At 42.7% G+C, this 19,859-nt stretch overlaps 1 protein-coding gene across 2 annotated transcripts in view; it reads left to right on the top strand.

Moving 5' to 3' along the window:
• RADIL (Rap associating with DIL domain) overlaps positions 1-19,859 on the top strand; it is a 427,719-nt gene that overhangs the window by 247,621 nt on the left and 160,239 nt on the right. For both annotated transcript variants that reach the window (XM_069209977.1, XM_069209976.1), the window contains one exon: positions 14,977-15,663. In XM_069209977.1, the coding sequence (XP_069066078.1) occupies positions 14,977-15,663 (687 nt within the window). The remainder of the gene's footprint in view (positions 1-14,976; positions 15,664-19,859) is intronic.

Genomic DNA, 19,859 nt, shown 5'->3' with positions numbered 1-19,859 from the left:
CAGTGCTAGAGCTGCTGGCTGGACTGATAAGCAGGAGTGATGATGCACTGAAACAACTAAAAATGCCAGTGGTGTTTGGCTACAATATTGATCTAGCCTCAGGGCCGCCAAGACCACCTGAGCCCGCACCCGCCTACCACCTATTTCTCTCCCGGTGTAAGATCCCCAGGCAGGCGGCAGACAAGCCGACAAGCAGGCAGGGCGAGGCCAAGTGAAACCCAGTGTCAGGGAAAATCTGCCTGGGGCCAACGAGGTTTGGGGCTGCCCGGGGCTTTACAAAGTTGCTGAGAGTAATCAGCCAAGTCACGCCGCTACAGCAGTTGTAAATTTACAGTAGTTGTAAATCGGAGTGGCTGAGGCTCGGCAGCTGGTGGTCGGTAGCGCAGCCGGGAAAGGTTTGGTGAAATGTTGGTGTTTATCCTTCCCTGCATCATACTCAAATTGAGGCACATTACGCTGTGAGTGATTGAAGGACTTCATCACCATCAGACAAAACGTTCCCAGAGTAGCCTTGACCGAAGATGGCTGCCTTTAATGGAGTGGTGTCACAAAATCAGGGACTTAAGGCATAACTCTGCATTCCCTGCGGTGCAGTTGAGCACTTTACTGTTTAGTGGTCCCTGTTCAGTTGAAAGCTCATGAATATTGGTGAGTCACAGGAGGATCCTGGCAGGTAGGCCGCATTATCTTGTAATATATATCACCGCCCAAAGCTGCGAACTACTGAGACCTGATTGGTTCATGTATGTTCAAGGCATCAAGAAAGCAGGTGACAAAGTACATATTTATAAACAAAGAAAGAACTGAATAGAAAATTATACTGTAACTACTAAGAATCCCTAAAGGAGGCACTTTTGTTCTTTAGTTCTTTTAGGGAAATCTTCCTGTGAAAGAGGTGAAAAACTGAAAGTAGACTCTTATTCATGTTTTTGCTACATCTCTAGCTTTTAGTCTGCATGCCGAGCTGCATGGGAACAGCCTACTGCACCTCGACCTACAGCAGAGTGAAGCTACTTCTTGAGACTTAAGGATTTACCTGGACGGATGCAGCTTCCTTGATTCCTCCTTGATAGTGAGGAGGAGTTTGCCTCTGCTTTCCACTGTAGTGAGTATATTTCATCTACTTAGTTGTCCATACTGGAAAAAGGAGAGACATTGTCCAACCTGTTGTCAGTATCTAAAGGAATCCTGTAGACTATAAAGGTCATAAAACATTGTGGGCGTTCAGCTATTCTGTAGCCTCCCTGCCCTAATTGAGTACCTCCTGTCTGAATTAGATATTCCCGCTGGCTTGAACTGCAGGTTACATTGCATCGGTTGCACTGAAGCAAACACCTTTAATAAACAGGCGACATGTTAATTTGGCCCCTTTTACAAAGTTATATGTTTTTCAACAACAAACTCCGAATGTAGAGAATTTTCATAGAAAAAAAGCAGTCAGTGGCCCTGACATGTAGGGAAATATCTTGATGCAAGTGGGGGCTACCAGACCTTCTGCATTATAATGGGTGAAAAAGAAAATACAGTGATACAAAATGAATGTCTAACAATTTTAGTTTTTCAAAGTAGTTTTTTTAGGTAATTAGCATAATAACGCACTTCAGCTGGTCGATAATGGTGGCAGCGTGAATCCGCAGCTCCTGACCAGCCTGCACTTATCCTGGGCAAAACAATTGGAGCCCCAGCGACACAACCGGGTACAGGGAGCTCCTCTTGTGGAGGACGCGGTACTGCCCTCAGAGTGGCCCCGTTGCAGTGGACATTGGCGGGAGCGGCTGGGACGTGGCGGAGGCCTGGCCCGACAGTGAGGAGGCCCTGTAGTGTGGTTGGTCGGCCGCCGCGGCCTGCTGAGATTGGCAGTGGGGTGGGAGCTCGTTGCCCGATGCGACGTGGAGATCGAGAATGGGAATGGGCAGAAAAGCGGAGTGGACCTGGGCATGTTACCTGGTGGCTGGGAATATAGAGGGTCGCTCCCGTGCAGGGGACAGCGCTCCAAGGTGAGGAAGGGTCATGGCGCGGGTGAGACTGGGCGGGCCAGGAGGCCCTTCTGTTTGGCCTCTGCACTGCGCTGCGGCTGCCGGCTCTGTGGACTTAACTGGTTTCGGGCTGTGCATGCTGGGGGCCCTCCCCCCCATCAGAGAGAGTGGACATTGGGCTGCTGTTAGACTGTGGGTGGCGATTTTTTCCCACCTTCTGGACCCTGAGAGCACCAAGGGTTGCATGCAGCTGGCACTGGCAGCCCAGTTGTGAACGAGGAGTGGGGGCTGCGGTTGCCTGGAATGGAGCAGTGGCCCAGCGAGGGAAGGCCTGTGTGGATGTCATTGTGGGGATGGTGGCTTGGGGGCACTGTGATATGTCCCTCCCCACCCGCCCTCCTATATCCTGAATTGATGCCATCATGTATGCCCCAAGGCACGGCGTGGATGTTGTCTGGGTCCGCCGCAGACGCCTGGCTGTACCCTTTGATAATTCGTGGTGGTGAGCAATGTTGGTGGCAAGAGGACACTGCTGAAGCCACGGTGAACTTGGACTGTGGTGCCTGGCTCGCACTGCTCCCTATTGCCCACATCGGGAAACAACGCAGTAGACCTCGGAGGTCTCGGACATCCAGCCCTGAAGCCAGAACACAATCCGCAGGGAGGATGCCACAGCCGAATTCTCCCTAAGTGCAAATGCAAGACATCTTCCATAAAATACTCGAGGCGATTGAGAAGTCCAAGAACACGTTGCGACAGGAAATAGGGAAGGTGTCAGTGGAATTGAGTTTTCTGACAACAGACCACCAAAAACTTTCATTTTTTTCATTATGTCTGAGACTACACTGGCAGATTTGGAACCCTCACACGAGGTCCTGCAGACCCAGCTGACACACCTTATGGACTGGTTGCAGCGGTTGGAACAATGCGCTGAAGACTCGGAGGACCGCAGTCGGCGCCACAATATACGGCTTATTGTACTCCCTGAGGGAACGTAAGGTACTGACATGGTGGTCTTCCTTGAGCCCTGGTTGCGGTCTCTAATGGGTGCTCAGCAACTATCGCAATTATTCGCCCTGGAGAGGGCTCACAGGGTCAAGGCCTGACCCCCAGCACCTGGGAGGCCCTTCGACCGGTGGTGGCCAGACTCCTGCACTACAGCGTTCGTGACTTGTTATTGCAAAGAGCGTGAGAGACAGGCCCCTTTGTGGTGGAAAAGGGGAAGGTCAATATGTTCCCTGATTTTACAGCGACAGTGCAGGCTAAGAGGGCATCTTACATTGAGGTGAAGAAGGTGTTGCGAGCAGAGTTGATTCAGTACTCGCTATTGTTTCTTTCAAGACTTAAAATCATGCTTGATGGTCATGCACACTTCTGCCAGACCCCTGAGGAAGCTTGAGCCTGGTTGAAAACACATGCATCTAGACCTGATATACCGAGGTTCACCGGACCTCAGGCGTCCTAACGCCACAGGATGAGAAGACGCTCAAGAAACCGGGAAGAGGGAATGACAAAACCCACACCTCAGCAAGTGAACCAGGAAAAGAGGGTGGCTCTCCAGGCTGCAGCCTTCTTGACAGAATCCGGCCATTCCGGTGGGGAGAAGGGTAACACCACAGATGTCCCTGAATCTGATGCTATGTCCTACCTCGATTCCTTGGTTAGCGCCCTGGAAGATGCATCACATGTGACACCCCAAACAGCGAGTGAACTTATGTATCTGCCACCACACCTGCACCACTAGACTGATTGCGTGCTGGAAGAGGCTCATCTGCCACATGTCCAGGCCGGTCCGGATGATTCTGATAGGTGTACAGTAGATACACAGAGAACTTAAACCCCCCATGATCCACTGGGACGACCGATGAGGTGATGGTTCTGAACTCACTACTATTGTTGTTGATGGTTTGGGTGGCCAGCTGTTGCTGTGCTGTCCTGGGGAAGGGGAGTTGGGATATACTTGTTATTACTGTTGCTGATGCCCTGATCTACCTTTAGTACAATGATGCAATGTTTCCGCACTTCTGGGGTGAACTGGGGGGGTGGCTAGCGCCTAGATGAGGTTGCGTTTCACTGTAAATCCATGACAGGCACATATGGATCTCTTTGATTGATGACCTGAAATGTCTGGGGCTGGGCTCACCATCTAAATGCCACAAAATCCTGCAGTTCATGAAAAGATGAGGAGTCCAGATTGCTATGTTGCAGGAATCCACACCTTACGAAATCTGAAGCAGATAATCTCCGCAGACACTGGTGAGGACAAGTGTCCGCTACCGCATACTCTGCCTACGCGAGGGGGGCACTGATATGGGTGAGAGCAACAGTGCCCTAGAGGCCTCCACCATGGAAGTGGACAAAGATGGATGATTTTTGCTGGTGGAGGGACAACTTAGCTGCAGGATTATAGTGCTGGGAAGCATTTACGCCCGAAACAGGATCAACTCCCATTTTTCTATTCCTTATCAACACGACTGGGCTTTCCAGACAGGCCCTTTCTTCTAAGGGGGGCCTTTAATGAAGTACTTGACCCAGAGATGGACCGCTTGCTCCCACAGCTGCAGGGTGCGACAAATGTTAGGGTTGCGGCAGGACTAGCAACATGGATATTGCATTGGAGTATGGAGGACCTCTGCCGCACCCCAGCACCCCTGTAACAGGTATTATTCCTTTTACACCCACATTTATCAAGTGCATATTATAATAGATCGTGTTGTATGGTCTGTGTCCTTCAGCGGTTCACCTACATATTCCGAATATCTGGGCCGCACAGTGTCCGACCATAGCCCACTGATCGTGACGCTGCAAACAGCTGAGAAACACCCTCCCATTTTATAAATGTTTTTTGGGATAATTGTCATCCAAGCTTACGGAAATGTATGCTGAGGCATTTGAGAATGGAGTGTTGCCCTATTACGAGAGAGACACTGGTGGTGACTCTCTCTAAGGGCAAGAGCCCCGAAGCGATAGTCTCCAACATCAAGTCGCTTTCTATACTGAACACTGACTTTAAAGTGCTCAGTAAAGCCCTGGCTACTAGATTGTTGCTGCACATGCAAACGATAATCCATGATGACCAGAATGGGTTCATACAATCCCGCTGCACATCTCAATATTTGCAGAAACTATCTCCTTGCTTTACAATAATGTGCACCCTCCTACCCCGGCTGCAATGATTGTGTCAGTAGACCTAGAAAAGGCCTTTGACACGGTCCGCTGGGATTACTTTAAGGCTGCAATGCTGCAAATGGGGCTCGGCCACGATGGGTGAAATGGATCGATCTGCTGTATACCCACCCTACAGCTACAGTGAAAACCGGGCATGCAGTCTTGGACAGCTGTGAAATCTACCGCGGGACCAGACAGGGTTGCCCATTGTTGCCCTTATTATTTGCCATAGCCGTTGAACCACTGGCAGCGAAGTTCAGAGCACAGGGTCCAGCATGTGGGGTGCTGAAAGAGGGGACACCACACGTCATCTCCATTATGCGGATGACCTCCTCATCTACTTGAGGGATGGAGAGACCGCATTGCCTCCGGTGCTCCAACTACTGGAAGAATTTGGGAGATGCTCCGGACTACGACTGAACCGGAAAAAAACCTGTGTCTTCCCCATGGTTGGGGGCGTGTCTCACCCGCTTTCATGTCCTAACGACCTGTCTTGTGCTTCGCACACCTTTGGTTAGTTAGGTGTCCAAATATACAATGGGCTGGGAGATTGCCAAAAGGGCAATTTGGGGGGAGCATGCCGCTTGTTGAAGACATCAGTAGCTTTCTGACGCTCCCTGAGGCTCCCCATTATGGCATGTATATCCCTATCCAAGATGGTAATGCTCCCTAGGCTTTTGTATTATTTTACTAATCTGCCAGTGATTCTACCGGGGTCATGGTTCCGGGCATTAGATGTGCTCCTGCGGGAGCTATTGTGGGATGGAGAGCGACATCGCGTGGCATTGTCCACCCTTCGCCTTCCCCTGAGAGTGGGGGACTTCCAACTTTATTATTAATTGGCAGCTCAGTTACAGTGGCCAGCGCTGTAGCTTCATGGACGGGGCTTGACTGAAATGAGTTCAAACAGGAGGTCGCAACACAGCGAAAGCCTTATGGCTCGTTTGCTTAGACTGAGACGGGGAGACCACAGACCGAATGTATTGATGAAGACTGCCCTGTCTACCTGGCGCGAATCCCTTAAAAAAACATACACACCCTCCATATACCCCAGCAATACCGTTAATTTGTCCTGCCTCACTGAGATCCTTATTCCTGCTTTACAGCTGGGCAACTGGAACCCTGGACAGACATGGGCTTGCTGACCCTGCGGGAGTGTTACCAGGAAGGAGTGTTGACACAGTTCGATGACCTGATGGACTGGGTGGGACTGCCACCAGGGCAATTTTTGAGGCATGAGGCCGTGGTGCGGACCATATGGGAACTCTGGGGGAGCAGCGTGGAGGAAGCCCCCAGACCATGTTGGGAGTTGGTGGGGGGGTCACACTTGGTCACTTGGATATATCGGGCACTGAACGAGATGATGGATCGATCACTGGGCAACCTAAGACATAAATGGGAACTTGACCTAGAGAGTGAGCTGTCAGACCTTGAGTGGACAAGGGTCGTTGCCTACACACATAGGATATTGCGTAACACTTGCCTGAAATACAAACAATATAATTATACCCACAGGACCTATCTCACCCAACATAAAACTAACCTCATATATGGAGGGATGGCGGGGGCCTGCCCCCAATGCCAGTTGCTTGACGCAGATCTCTGCCACATGACACGGAGGTGCCCCAACCTGCACCACTACTGGGATGAGGTAGTTTCCAGGGTTAACCGTACCTTACACACACAACTGGAGAATACACTAGCGCTATGTCTACTGGGCATCTTTGATAGACCACACCTAAGAAAGTGGGCAACAGGTTAATAGATTTAGGTTTGGTTCTGGCACGGAGAAGGGTGACAATTGCATGGAAACACAAGCTCAGACCTCAGGCTGGAATCATGGGTGGCAGATGTCACAAATTCTGCATGGGCTCACACGAAGAACTGAGAGGAATCAAACAAAGGAAAATAGCACCCCTATAGACCTAAGTGATTGAGACATAGGAGATCCTAGACGTGGTCGCTGCTAATGGTGACCCAGTCAAAGCGTCCATTGGGGATCCACAGAACGAACCACAGAGTGATCCCATATCTACATAAGGTGACACTAGATGGACACGCATACATCTGAGTGCAACACGCATGAGTGCAGAGGCGTGGGGCTCCGCTCCCCTCTCTCCTTCTGATCTAACCCCCCTTCTGACAGCTCCTCCCTGGTATGTGATTGCCACTATAGGAGACCTGTGCCCTGGTCAACAGGCAGGGCCCTCACTACACTTGCAGGAGGCAGGAGACATATGTTTGGGTAGGGCTTTCAGCTAGTTAATGTTAAGGAACTTCAACACGTTTGTTTATTGCTCTCTTTGGCATACAGTATTGCTTGGCAATGCGTGGCCGACACCCCAACCCTGTTGACCACACTGGTGTGCATGTTTATCAGTTAATGGGATTAGTCTGAGATGTTTATTAATAAATACGATGTAAAGGTTGGGGAGACACTACCTTGTACAATGTAACAAAATGCATGTGCTGTGAACCCAGTTTTAGAACTTGACTGCTTATTCCCATATAGCATTCACTAATGGTCACACTGTATGTTATGCCATAACCTTCGAAACAGTAATAAAACAAAAGTGTTAAAAAATACTTCACTTCAGCTCTATTACGAGTGCCTGGAGAAATCCTGTTATTTCCACACCCCTTATCTTAGCCCGTCCTGAGTTCTCTATAAACTCAGGGGTGAGGATATAAATCGTATTACAGGTTTTTGGAATTGCCAAATAAGGTTTGATTTCTGGCCACTTGGAATTGATAGGCCTGTCATGATGAGGAGCGTAGTGTTTAACTCAATTTTTGATTGTCTTCTCCTCCCTTAATGATCATCATGATGGTGTTTGAACAACACAGCTGCTAACAGGTGGCTCGGGATTTGTACGAATGATAGCTCGGATATTCAGATGCCAGCTTTCCATAGCCATGGAGCAGTGAAAAAATAGAGTTTGATTCAACTATTTCTATGTGATAGTAGTCTAAGCTCCTCATTTTAGCCCTCCCACTAATCATTATTCGGTTCATACTCCTGTTTGCTCTCGAACGTGGATGAGAATATCAGGGAATTTTTGCACACCAAGGCCCAGATTTATGACAAAATGACAGAGGGTGACACAGCTCCAAATTTGGCAGCACTACACACTGTGATTCTCAAAAAGCAGGGTTGCGCTGCATTTAATAGAATATGGCTGACCCTTGTTTTGACCCCTTCGCCGGCGCTAAATTTGCTGCTGAACGCCAACGCAGCTATCCTTGCACCATGGTGCAAGGATGGCTGTGCTGTGGGGAGATTGTTTTTGTGCAGGTAGGGACACCTTCCTGCACAAAAACAATCTTCAGTGTCCTTTTTCTCTTTCTGTGTGTGCTGCAGAATGCAGCACACATAGAAAGAAGAAAAAAAGAGAAAGAAATTAGGAAAAATTCAAGCATTTCTCCTTGTTGCGGCATGCTTAGACTTTGGCGCTGCCTCAGGTTTATGAAAAAGTGTAAATCTGGGTCAGCGTCAAAATACAATGGATGTTGCTGCGGCATGCCCGCAGCAACACCCATTGCACGCCCCTTCAACGCAAAGTGCTGCTTGTGAAGGGGCCATATTTCCAAGGTGGCGTTCAGCCACAAAAAGTGGCTTATGCCACCTTGTAAATACGGCGCAGCGCATAACGCCACCTGAGCGTCACTAAAAGTGGCGCTCCAGTGGCGACAGGGCCTTGTAAGTCTGGCCCTACTTGTTTTTGCTTGCACAATACTGCAAATCATGGGGCTAAACTCAGAATTGATTATGTGTGTTGGTGTGTTGGGGTGTGAGGTGGGGAGGTGTATTAATTAATGACTTAACCATTGAGGTGTGAAACATTGAATGGTCTGCAAATTGCAGACCCACTGATTACCATGCCCACTGTATCTGTAATCAGTGGTCTCTCAATTTGCTTCCAGGATTGCACAACAGAAATAACGAATGCCTACCCTAATGCTATTGATACCATGACTCAGTGGCCAAACAGTATTATAAAAGTGAAAATTAAACATAGATATCTTGTTGATGCACATTGCTTGTAATACTGGAGTTATGGTTAGCTTATCAAAATTGCAAATTTAGATTTCCATTTCATGAAGTTTATCTCGAACTAGCGTATTGTCACAACTTCCGTGGTGTCCAAGTCCTCCGCCGTTTCTGACATTTATCTTAGACTGGTTCTTTGTAATAATTTTGGGTTGGGGGTGACAGTATTTCAGATGCATCTGCTGTGGATTTAGCACTGCATCCCAGCATATGAGGATGAACTTACTGTTCAGCATTATATCTAAAACTAATGAGTACTGTTTTGGGAGGTGCAAACTGTTTGTTATTTTAGTACGTCCTTTCGATATTTTTTTATCAAAACAAAAGAAAAGTAAGGTCACACTTGATATTCTAATGAGAATGAGGAGTAATAGAGGTAGAGAGTATAGGGAATAACTTCATGGGGAAGATGAATGGAAGGAAGTTCATGGTTCAGTTACATGATTGGTGCAAGCCAGGTCATGTATTCTTTTAATTGGATATAGAAAAACACACATAAAGGAACATATGTAAAAATATGGACTGACTTATGATGCCTTTTCAATTCGTGGTCAGTCCTTTTGGACATTTCAAGAGGCTTTGAGAGTCAAATTTCGATTGAAGTGCACAGCAATACCAATCTCTTCCACTGTGATGATAAAGACATAAGGTGTACTCGGCCCATTCCAGGAATTGGCTTTTGGGAAAATGGTACGCTTTGCCTCACTGAGCAGCAGGAGATGAAGGGAAAACTGCTGTTGTGCTTTTTAATAGAATAACACTCTTCAGCCGAGACCACATTGTCCTAATGTCTGCAACAATAGGTGCTGCAGGCTCGCCAGTCTTCTCTAACCAGGCAGATGGCTGCCAGAAATGCAATTTAACAACAGAAAATCTCATTAAACGTTATGGTTGTACTTGAATATATATTCTCTAAAAAAGATTTGTAGCCCCTAATGGGACAGGAGCAGGGCAGAGCATGGATTAAAAGCAACAATTAAAATATCTTCTGGAATCTGGGTTTGGAGACAGATGTGTAGCTGTGTCTTACAGGGCTGTATCTGGTGTAGGTGCAGAATATCGAGTAGTCAATGTTAAGGAACAAAATATGGGCAGTTAAGTATGTATATATTTTGTATACCTAACTTCAGATCTATGTACTTTGACGATATTTGTATTTCTGAGATGCGAAAATGTATAATTAAGAATGGCAAACACGCACCTATATGCACTTTCTTCCTCCATATTTGGTCTTTGGTATTTTTGACTATGATGTCAAGGTATTTCAATATCATCCACTGGATATTCCTGGCTAGAAGCGCTGTATTTTAAGTCTCCCAGTGGATTTAATCCAGGAAAGATTGTTAGCAGATTCATCTACAACGGAAAACTGTTGTAGAACTGAAACTGTTTCTAGCCGAATTTTTTTTATTTTAAACTGCCTGTTTGGACAAGCCATAGTTACCTGTACATTATAAGAGCCTGATAAGGACGATCCATTATTTTGTTAACTGGCAAAGGGATGTGGGTTTTGCTGAATTGTAAACGCAGCACCGGTTTTTATGATTTCCACCGCGACTGTGTATAAAGGGAATTTGCATAAAAGAAATGTAAGCAGAGGTTATTTGCATTTTTATTGGTTATTTTGAAAAGCAGATAGGATTGTACTCAAGAGGGTAATATGCATCTGTTACTGAGAACTATCTTCTGTTAGCTGACAGAGTTACTTTTAAGTGGACGTTTTTTTTTGTATTATAGCACGAGTGCAAGATTTGCTTGAAATGCCTGAAACTAAAAAGTGGTCCTATTGAAAATGCATACATCTACATGTGGCTCGATTTAGTGTTCAAGCCACAAGGTCACGGGTAAAATATAGACACACTTTCACTGAAAATCAAACATTTCTACAACACATTACAGATCATTATTTTTCAGATTTTTTACTCACAGCTTATTTTGGGCTGAATGGCACATTTCAATTATATTTAAACAATGAAATTCAATGTTATATTGTATTCCTTTAACCCAGCGTATACACAGGTTTAATAAAAAACAGTACTAATTAAAAGCGAATAAATTCAGTAGTGATTCATCACTAATAATCCTATTTAACAGTTTATTAAACGTTAAACAAACGATAATACTTTAGTCTGTCAGCAATTAAAACTTTACATATCACTTTTATTGTATGGTTATCATCACTCTACATTATCATTTAACTATCAGGTATATCTAAAATACATAAGAGGTATGAGTAAAGTCAGTAACTGTGCCTTCATTTTTAATCTCCTTAAAATATGTAAAACACCTTTTAGTTGCTTGTGACAGTATAAGAGAGTCTATTTTCATTGGCATAACCATTATTAGAAACAGACGATCATTTAAATAGTGTTGCTTAAGTTCCAAAGAACACTAGACAATCAGATGTTATATGCAACAAAGAGCCAAGGGTAATGTTATTTGATATACTATTTATTTCATTGTGTAGAAGCTTTCCATAAATCCCTCTCAAGTATTGTGTAGTGAACATTCCCTATCTCAACTTTAGATAAAGCTCCATTGTAGCCATATCCATTATTTGAACAAGTAAGGCTAGACTGTCTAGATCCCACATAATTTATTTACTTATGTATTACTCTATGATAGGACTTGAACAAGATCCTAGATACAGAAAGCTGCAAAGCAGGGAAATGTGAGTGATATAATTAAAAGATAATACCGAGTCCATCCACATTTTTGTCATTGGTTATAGAATACAAGATGGAGCTGCTCTAAAGGTTTCACTTCCCCTGTTATTTAGTGAATGTATGAACTTTAACATCAATGTGATGACATTGACAGCAAAGGGCAAAATCTCAGTTCTAAACGAACAACCTTCATGGTGTCCCCAGGAGGAAAGGCAAAGTTAACTCCACATTTTTCCTTTAGTATGATCTATAATCAGTCTTGTATATCCTCCCTGTATTTGGACCCTTATGTTATTTGACTGATCACCCTTGCTGTTAAAAGCTGTTTCATGAAAAGGTTGAGAATACACCTTCCACCCCACACAGAATAATAATATTTGTTTAATAGTTCAGCTTCCCAAACAGCCAAAAGCCTTAAAGTGAACATCCCAACTACCCAGGTCACTTAGATGATGACCTAACATTTTTAAAGATTGAGGGTTTAGTTTAGGGTTTGGTGGAGTGGGTGGAATGCCTGGTAATCCTCCCTTCCTGCCAATCTGACGGTTCCACCACCTTATTTAAAATCAGGGAAGACTCTTGGTTACCATTGGTAGAGCCTGCGGCAGCTCTGCTAGCGGTAACCTCTGGCCCAGCAGTATGGGCCCGATTATGAGTTTGGCAGTTGGGAACACGCGACCGCCAAACTCCCGACAGGGTGGTCGCTGCTATTCTGGCAACCTCCCCACCAGCACTATTAGGACCTTCCCGCTGGGCTGACCAGCGGAAATCAAGTCTTCTGCCGGTCAGCCCAGTGGAAAAGTGGCTGCAGCATTGCCACCGGCTCATAATAGAGCCGGCGGCAATGCTGGCGCACGCAGGAGGCTCTAGAACCCTGGAAATGCTCACTGTCTGCACAGTATGGGCAGTGGATGACCCCCGTGGCCCCCGTGCACCTGTTTTCCACCAGCCTTTTCATACCACCATGAAAAGGCTGGAGGGGAGAACAAGGTTGTAATCAGCAGGGCGGCGCTGACTTCAGTGCCACCGTGGCTGATTACAACCTGTACCCACCATCAGGATCTGCGGCAATGCTGGCGCATGCACGGAGCATGCACGGAGCTCCAGCACCCTTGAAATGCGCACTGTCTGCAGAGCATGGGCAGCGGAGGATACCCTGTGCCCCCTGCACCTGTTTTCCACCAGCCCTTTCATGGCGGTGGTACATGGGAAATAAATCATAGTTAAATAAAATCGAAGCACGTACACAGCCTTCCCTTGCCCATTTTCATAAGTGAAGTAATCGGACACTAAATCATGTCCTGATTGTACTAGAAACCGGGTATCTGAGTCCAATATTCAGAAAACCCTAAGAATTCCTCTGCGGAAAATGTAACTGCACAGGTTTGTCCCGAAAACAACTTGTTTCTAAAATGTAACAGCTGCTTTAGTCATATGCAGCAGATAATTTAAAATTTAAGGTTTTTAAGGTTTAACTTTAGAGTATTCATCAAACTAAAGGTGCTGCCTAAGGAGCAATTGCAAATCCCAACCTACTAAGTAGGATCCTGCTCAATTCACGCTTCCTTTTTATTTGTAAAATAATTGTATTGGGTATACTAAACTCTTTAAGTAGAAATAGGTAGTACAGCAGTAATTTGCACCCTGACGTATACTTAAACATACTGTACTACAAATCAATGAGTCTTTTTAAGCAAGATTTTATTGGCTTTATTCATCAGGTATTACAGCACAGCTATTCATAAGTCAAGTGCAATAGTTACAGAGATTTATCACACATTGCATCAAACATTGTCATGTAACATGGCCTTTTCATCTATAGAGCCCCACTGTGTGAAGCATTATGTAAATTATTACTATGAGTGATTTGTAGAGCACATGGCTACCTAGAAAAGGTTTCCCAGCGCTGGCCTCCTCACTGACCCAACCAGACATTTGCAGAGGTACCAGAGTTAACTGCAATTAAAGAATTGGAAACATCCAAGTTTTAAGAAGCTTGCGAAAGGCTGTGAGCGATTTATAGGTTCTCAGCGTTTGTGGCAAGTAGTTCCATAGCTTAGGGCCCACATATGCAAATGCCTGGCTACCTTGCTGGGTTTTCTTAACTCTGGGAACTACTGACAGATCCTGATGGCTCTGATTCCATCCTTTGCTGTATTCATGACTTACCCCTCCATCTGGGACAACTGGTAGTCAAACAGCATGCCTGGACTGGAGCTAAGAGTCCCAGGCCACCCTAAAAAAGGAAATAAACTCAAAATGAAGGCACTGGGCAGTGACTACCGTCACATTAGATATGAACGTCCTACTGGTTTGAGCTCCGAGCGAAAGAGGGGAATTCCAACATGCCACCTTATATCGGCAGTCCGTAGCGGGAGCAGGTCAGGTCATTCCTCAGATCAGGAATAGTTCAGCAGGAAAGCAAGCAACCCGTTCCTTACATATAAACAATACCTCTTACAGAACAACAGCGGATCATACCAGAGATGAAAGCTAACGAGTGGGGCGCCAGGGGCAAATCTAGTAGGAACTACGGGCTGGCGGTCACTCATACAATGGTATATGGAAGATCATGGCAGTTTGTTATAATTTTCAATATTCTCAGACAATTGATCAGATAATTCCTCCCAGCGACGTGCTATGGAAAATATTCTCAAACTATCTATGAGTCGAACATATAACACTTTCTCTTGCTGCAAAAGAAGATTCCAGAGAAACCTTGGTAGGGGGACGGAAAAGACACTCAAACATACATGCCTCTTGCAATAATGCTAATAAATTCTTTCTAAGTTCCACTGCCCTATGTGTGCCACATATTACTCAACCACCTCAAAGGCTGTGGTCTCCGCTGTACTTCAACCTTACATGGATTTCAGTTCCCTATTTCTGCATGTTGGCAACTCATGTAACTCAGAAACACGAAAAGACTGCTATGTATTTCCATTATATTACATTTAACCTGATTATGAGGATTGAAGCACTTCTTAGTTACATTATGTTAACATTTTTACTTTTAATTTCTCACTTTCCCAGAAAATAACAGCTGCTTAAATTACTTTGACTATTGTCTACTCCCTTCACTCTTTAAATTCTCTTATTTTTTTTTACATTTAAGGATAGTTTGGTTTACCTCCTGAACCGTGATCAGTACACCGTGGGCCAGAGAACACCATCCAGCAAACCAAGCATAAGCCTTTCTGCCCCAGACATCTTGCCTCTTCATTGCACCATTAAGAAGATCAGGACTCCAAACAGATCTGGACAACACGTGGAAGAGAAGCTGGTTCTGGATCCAATCCCAGGGGCCCATATTTCAGTCAACTTCTCAGAGGTTGTGAGAACTACCCTTTTACAACATGGGGACCTCCTGTCTTTGGGCCTTTACTACCTGCTACTGTACAAAGATCCTATGAAAGCGCAACCACTTCCTGCTCCAACGCTGGCCAGGTTGAAAACTTTGAGCAGGACTGCCCATCCAGAGTTGGACTCCATTTGTAAAATGTGCGGCAATGTGCTGAAGGGAAAGGATCCTGTGGTAAAAAAGAACAGTCTGCCCTCCAGCTTTGGAAGCTTGTCTAGAAGGTCTCCCAGTAGAAAGGTTCAGCTGGTCTATGATAGGTCCTTCGAGGATGTGCTGGTGGAGCGAATCCTGATGCTCATTGAACCAGGAGGGGACGATTACAAGCTGACTCCAGCATTCCTCCTTTGCCTTTGCATTCAGCACTCCGCTGCCAACTTTGAACCTGGCGAGTTTGGTCATCTGCTGCTGAAGTCCGCAAGAAGAATACAAAGGACCGTATGGGTCAGTGAGTATGTGGCTAGCAAGGGTAGCATGGGGATATTGGATGGGAGGGCTTATCTGACCTCCGTTCAGGCCAAGGTCTGAGAATGGGGGTGTCCAAAGGTTAAGTCAGAATTGTGATATAACCATAAATACTAGACAGAATTGAAATGTCAATATATATATATTTGCATGCAAATTAGTAGAGTAGTCTAGTTTAAGTCAGAAATGTTTTATTGATCTTAAATTTAAATTTTTTAACTGTTCTAAAATCTCTTGTTTTTATGACCTCCAAATTTCTCCTTATTTATTTACATATTTGCCTTTGCGGTAGCACTTTAGAAACTTCACCGGGTGACATAGTACTTCACAGAGCAAATAAAATTGGCTCATAAAATAATTATTTGGAGGTGGATAAACAACTCTGATCATTAAATCATGCCATACAAATCCCTTTTCCCCAATGCACCCATCAGGCCTCTCGGTTTTCTCCAAGGAATCCTTCCAGCTCATAAAATAGTTCACTTTTCCTATAGCCTGCAGTGCCCCTGTGACACTTGCAATGGTATGAGTGTTTCACTGTTCTTCCTTCTTTCAAGGGAAAATTTAAAACATGTTTGTTTCTCTATCTAAGGACATTAATTTATAACACAAATATTACGCACCTTGAAATCACCCTCTATGAGTCTTGCTGCTTTTACACTGTCAACCCTTACTGTGGTAATTACTACTGTGAAAAATGATCAAATATGGTTCTGCTCTTTAAACCTGTCTCACCTACATCCTCAAAAAAACTGTTATATTGCATGAGCCCTGTCTTGTCAAATACCATCGACTTTTCCTTTTTTTATCAGGGATGATGCCCGAAAACTGGAAAAAAGCTTCTCATCCCCTTGTTAGAAAAGCCTGGGTGGCTTTTCAGCATTTATTGTCACCCTATATCACTCTTGCCATTACCAGCTAAAATTCTTAAGGTAGAGACAAATAGCTTCAACCTTTACAGAGGATCACAAAATTGTTGACCGAATGCCATCCTGATTCCTCACCCACTGGTGCAGCTTCCAGAGATCTGCTGGATACATCATGATCAACAACTTACTCTACTGAGGGAGAAGATTGTTACTCATTTTCCCTACACAAGCTTGACAAAAAGGGACTGGAAAGTTTCTAACTGGCTCCCATAATAAGGATACATTTTCCTGCTTTTGGAGCCATTTGCTTTTTCATCAGAGAAAACAACCTCCTTTTTGGGAGCTAGTTTTCTCTGCACAAATGAGTTGCAGAACTAGCACTCTAAACTTGGCCCCTGCTCAATAAACCTTTAGTGCTATGAAAGGAACCACCATGGTCTCAGCTACCATCATAGCATAGATATCCCCGCCAGCCTGGCGAGGACCTCTAAATAGGACGAGGTCTAAATAAGGCCCTCCTTATAAGGGTGCAGATCCTGAATATCAACTCCAAAATATCAGTGGTGCTAAATATGGAGGTCAAAATATAATGAGTACAGAAACATTGAGAATGGGACTATCGGGGAAAGATATATTGTTTTTTCCTACATTTTATTGAAGTTTAAAATATTCATTATTTAAATGTGTTATTTGACATTATTTTTTGTATATTTTTTATTTTAAACTTTAGATTGTCAGTAATTATGTTAAGTATATTGCAAACGATTTACCTTTTAAATATTTATTTTTTAGGTTAGTGTGGTGTTGGGTGGGTAGTGTTTTATAAAATATTTTATTTTTATTTTTCATGTTTTGTTACTTTGTAGGTATTAATATTATTGTCTTTTTTATTTTTTGAATTGTTAATGAATTGTGGGTTATTTTGAGGAATAGGGTGGGTAGTGATTTAAAATAAAAATATTAAGTCACAATAATGTTTTTTGTTTATGTAAATATTTTTCTTTAAAACAATGTTTGATAATTTTGTGAAATAATTAACAAATTTAAATTACAAAATATTTAATTAATAATTTGAAAAAATCTAAATATTTTTAGTTATAATATAATGTAATTTGATGTTTCATTACATAAATACAATATTGTTTAAGCATTCCAAAAATGGCTTAAATATATTTACTCTGTTTTTATAATGTTTTAGCATTAATTACAATTTTACATAAGTGGGTTATATTTTCCTATTATTTAAATTTTTTTTAAATGTTTAGGATCGAAATTTTAATTTATAAGTGAAAGGTTTCAACATGTGGTATCTAAAAATGATGATCTGTCCATACTAATTATAATATTAATAATGATTTGCACACGTATGCACACTTAACCTGATATTTGATAGGCTGCAACTACAATAGTAAATGTACCTCCCTCACTTATATGAACTTAACTCAGTGTTTGTAGGACTAGGGTTAAAATAGTAACAGCTCCTCCACAAACTCTACGAACTTATCCTAATTTTTGTTGAACTGAAGTATTTAGGTTCCCCTCAGTTGTATACTCCAAGGTTTGTAGGGTTGGAGGTAGGATAATATATATGCCCAGCCCAATTATACATACTTACACTTATGTTTGTTAGAAATTAGTTAGAATAGTAAATACGCTTCGCCCCCAGTTATATGTACTTAGCCCAATGTTTAGTAAGCATGCCCTCACCACATTCACATGCAAGTGCCTCAGTGTTTGTTGGACTGGAGTTAGAAAATAAAAATACATTTTTGATTATGTACTGCATAAAGTTTTATGCTTCTTTCTGATTTTTCTTGTTGTACCCTATTTAGTTACTGTTGTGTCATTTTTTAACTAATTATATTAGTTTAGAGTGTGTTTACAGATATGTTAGTTGCCTAAAAAACGAATTTATATAACATTTATCTGTGAAGCTATTCATATTTTTATTTTAGGAATGTAACTGTTTACAAGCGATATGGATATTTTGTTATGTGAGAAAATGAGAGCATTTGTGCACACAATTTACAGCTGACTTAAGCAAGAAAGAATGGACTTAAGAATTGTTGTTTTACTAACTGTAAGAAACTTGTGATGTTACATAAAAATGTGACAGCACAAAATAAGCACACTCTTTATCATTTCCATTATCCTGCCCAGTATTACTCATGAATAATGGATGTGTCCCTAAGATAACACCTGTTATGCCTGTTTTCAACAAACGAAAGTTGGCAATAAAGTTTTTGTTGTCGGGTACGCATTCTGGAATAACTAACATAGAGTGTCTTACTCATGTGCTACTTTCTCACTGATTCGTATCTTACTCACTCAGTCTTATATTATGCACTCATGAGTGTGTAAGGATATGTATTAGTTAATATGATACGTATGTGCAAGTTAGATACGCCATAATGAACTATATAATGGGTTAAACACTCATTTGTCCATAATATCAGTACAATTTAATAAAATAAAATAAAAAATACTAGCAAAACATTATTTTAAATAAATTGATTTCAGTTTTGATTATATCATCCAACTGCCTTAAAAGTACATGTTGCAGTGATTTAAATATAAAAATAAAAGCTATGACATGTTATACCTAAAATTTTAATTAAACTTTTACCTTAACTGTATTACAACGGAGGCATACTAAAGCTTTTCTCCGATATCAGTTATAATTTTATTGTAATTTAAAAGTGGAGTACATTACTCAACTCTGCTTTAGTTACACATTTTTATGGCGCTTCATAAAATGTTAAAAAGACACTTACAAGCTTTTGTGAATAACAAGCCATGATAAATAACTCTGGTATGTCTGTTAAGTTTAGTAAGTTGCCCTCATAATTTTTGTCTAATTGCAAAATTAATCTAAAATGTGCAAAATATGTTGTTTAATTTACAATTTATTCACATTTCTAATTATTTTTAAGTAATATGTTTTCCTAAATTATATGATCAACATTACACTACATTTTGGTTTTCAGTGGTTTTGTGAAGTCTGATGTTATTTTTAAATGCCATTATTATTGTACTCTACATTTTAGTTGCACATATTTTTTTACTTTTGTTATTTTTGTAGGTCGATCTTATTTTAATTAAAAGTAAATGATAATTATATTTAGGTTATCAATACTTTGACCTCAGTTTTGTTGTAGGTTGATATTGTTGTGGTCGATAATCAGAACTGCGTCCATTATCCTTATTACTATACTTGTGTGAAGTGGTTATTGGTAAGCCGAGACTCATTTTTGTTAATGCAAACAGTTTGTGACCAGGCAGCTGAGATTCGTAAAAATAAAATCA

This window comes from Pleurodeles waltl, chromosome 10 (assembly GCF_031143425.1).
Source record: "Pleurodeles waltl isolate 20211129_DDA chromosome 10, aPleWal1.hap1.20221129, whole genome shotgun sequence".
In the NCBI taxonomy this organism is placed as follows: Eukaryota; Metazoa; Chordata; class Amphibia; order Caudata; family Salamandridae; genus Pleurodeles; species Pleurodeles waltl.
This window is presented reverse-complemented; position numbering and strand designations above follow the sequence as displayed.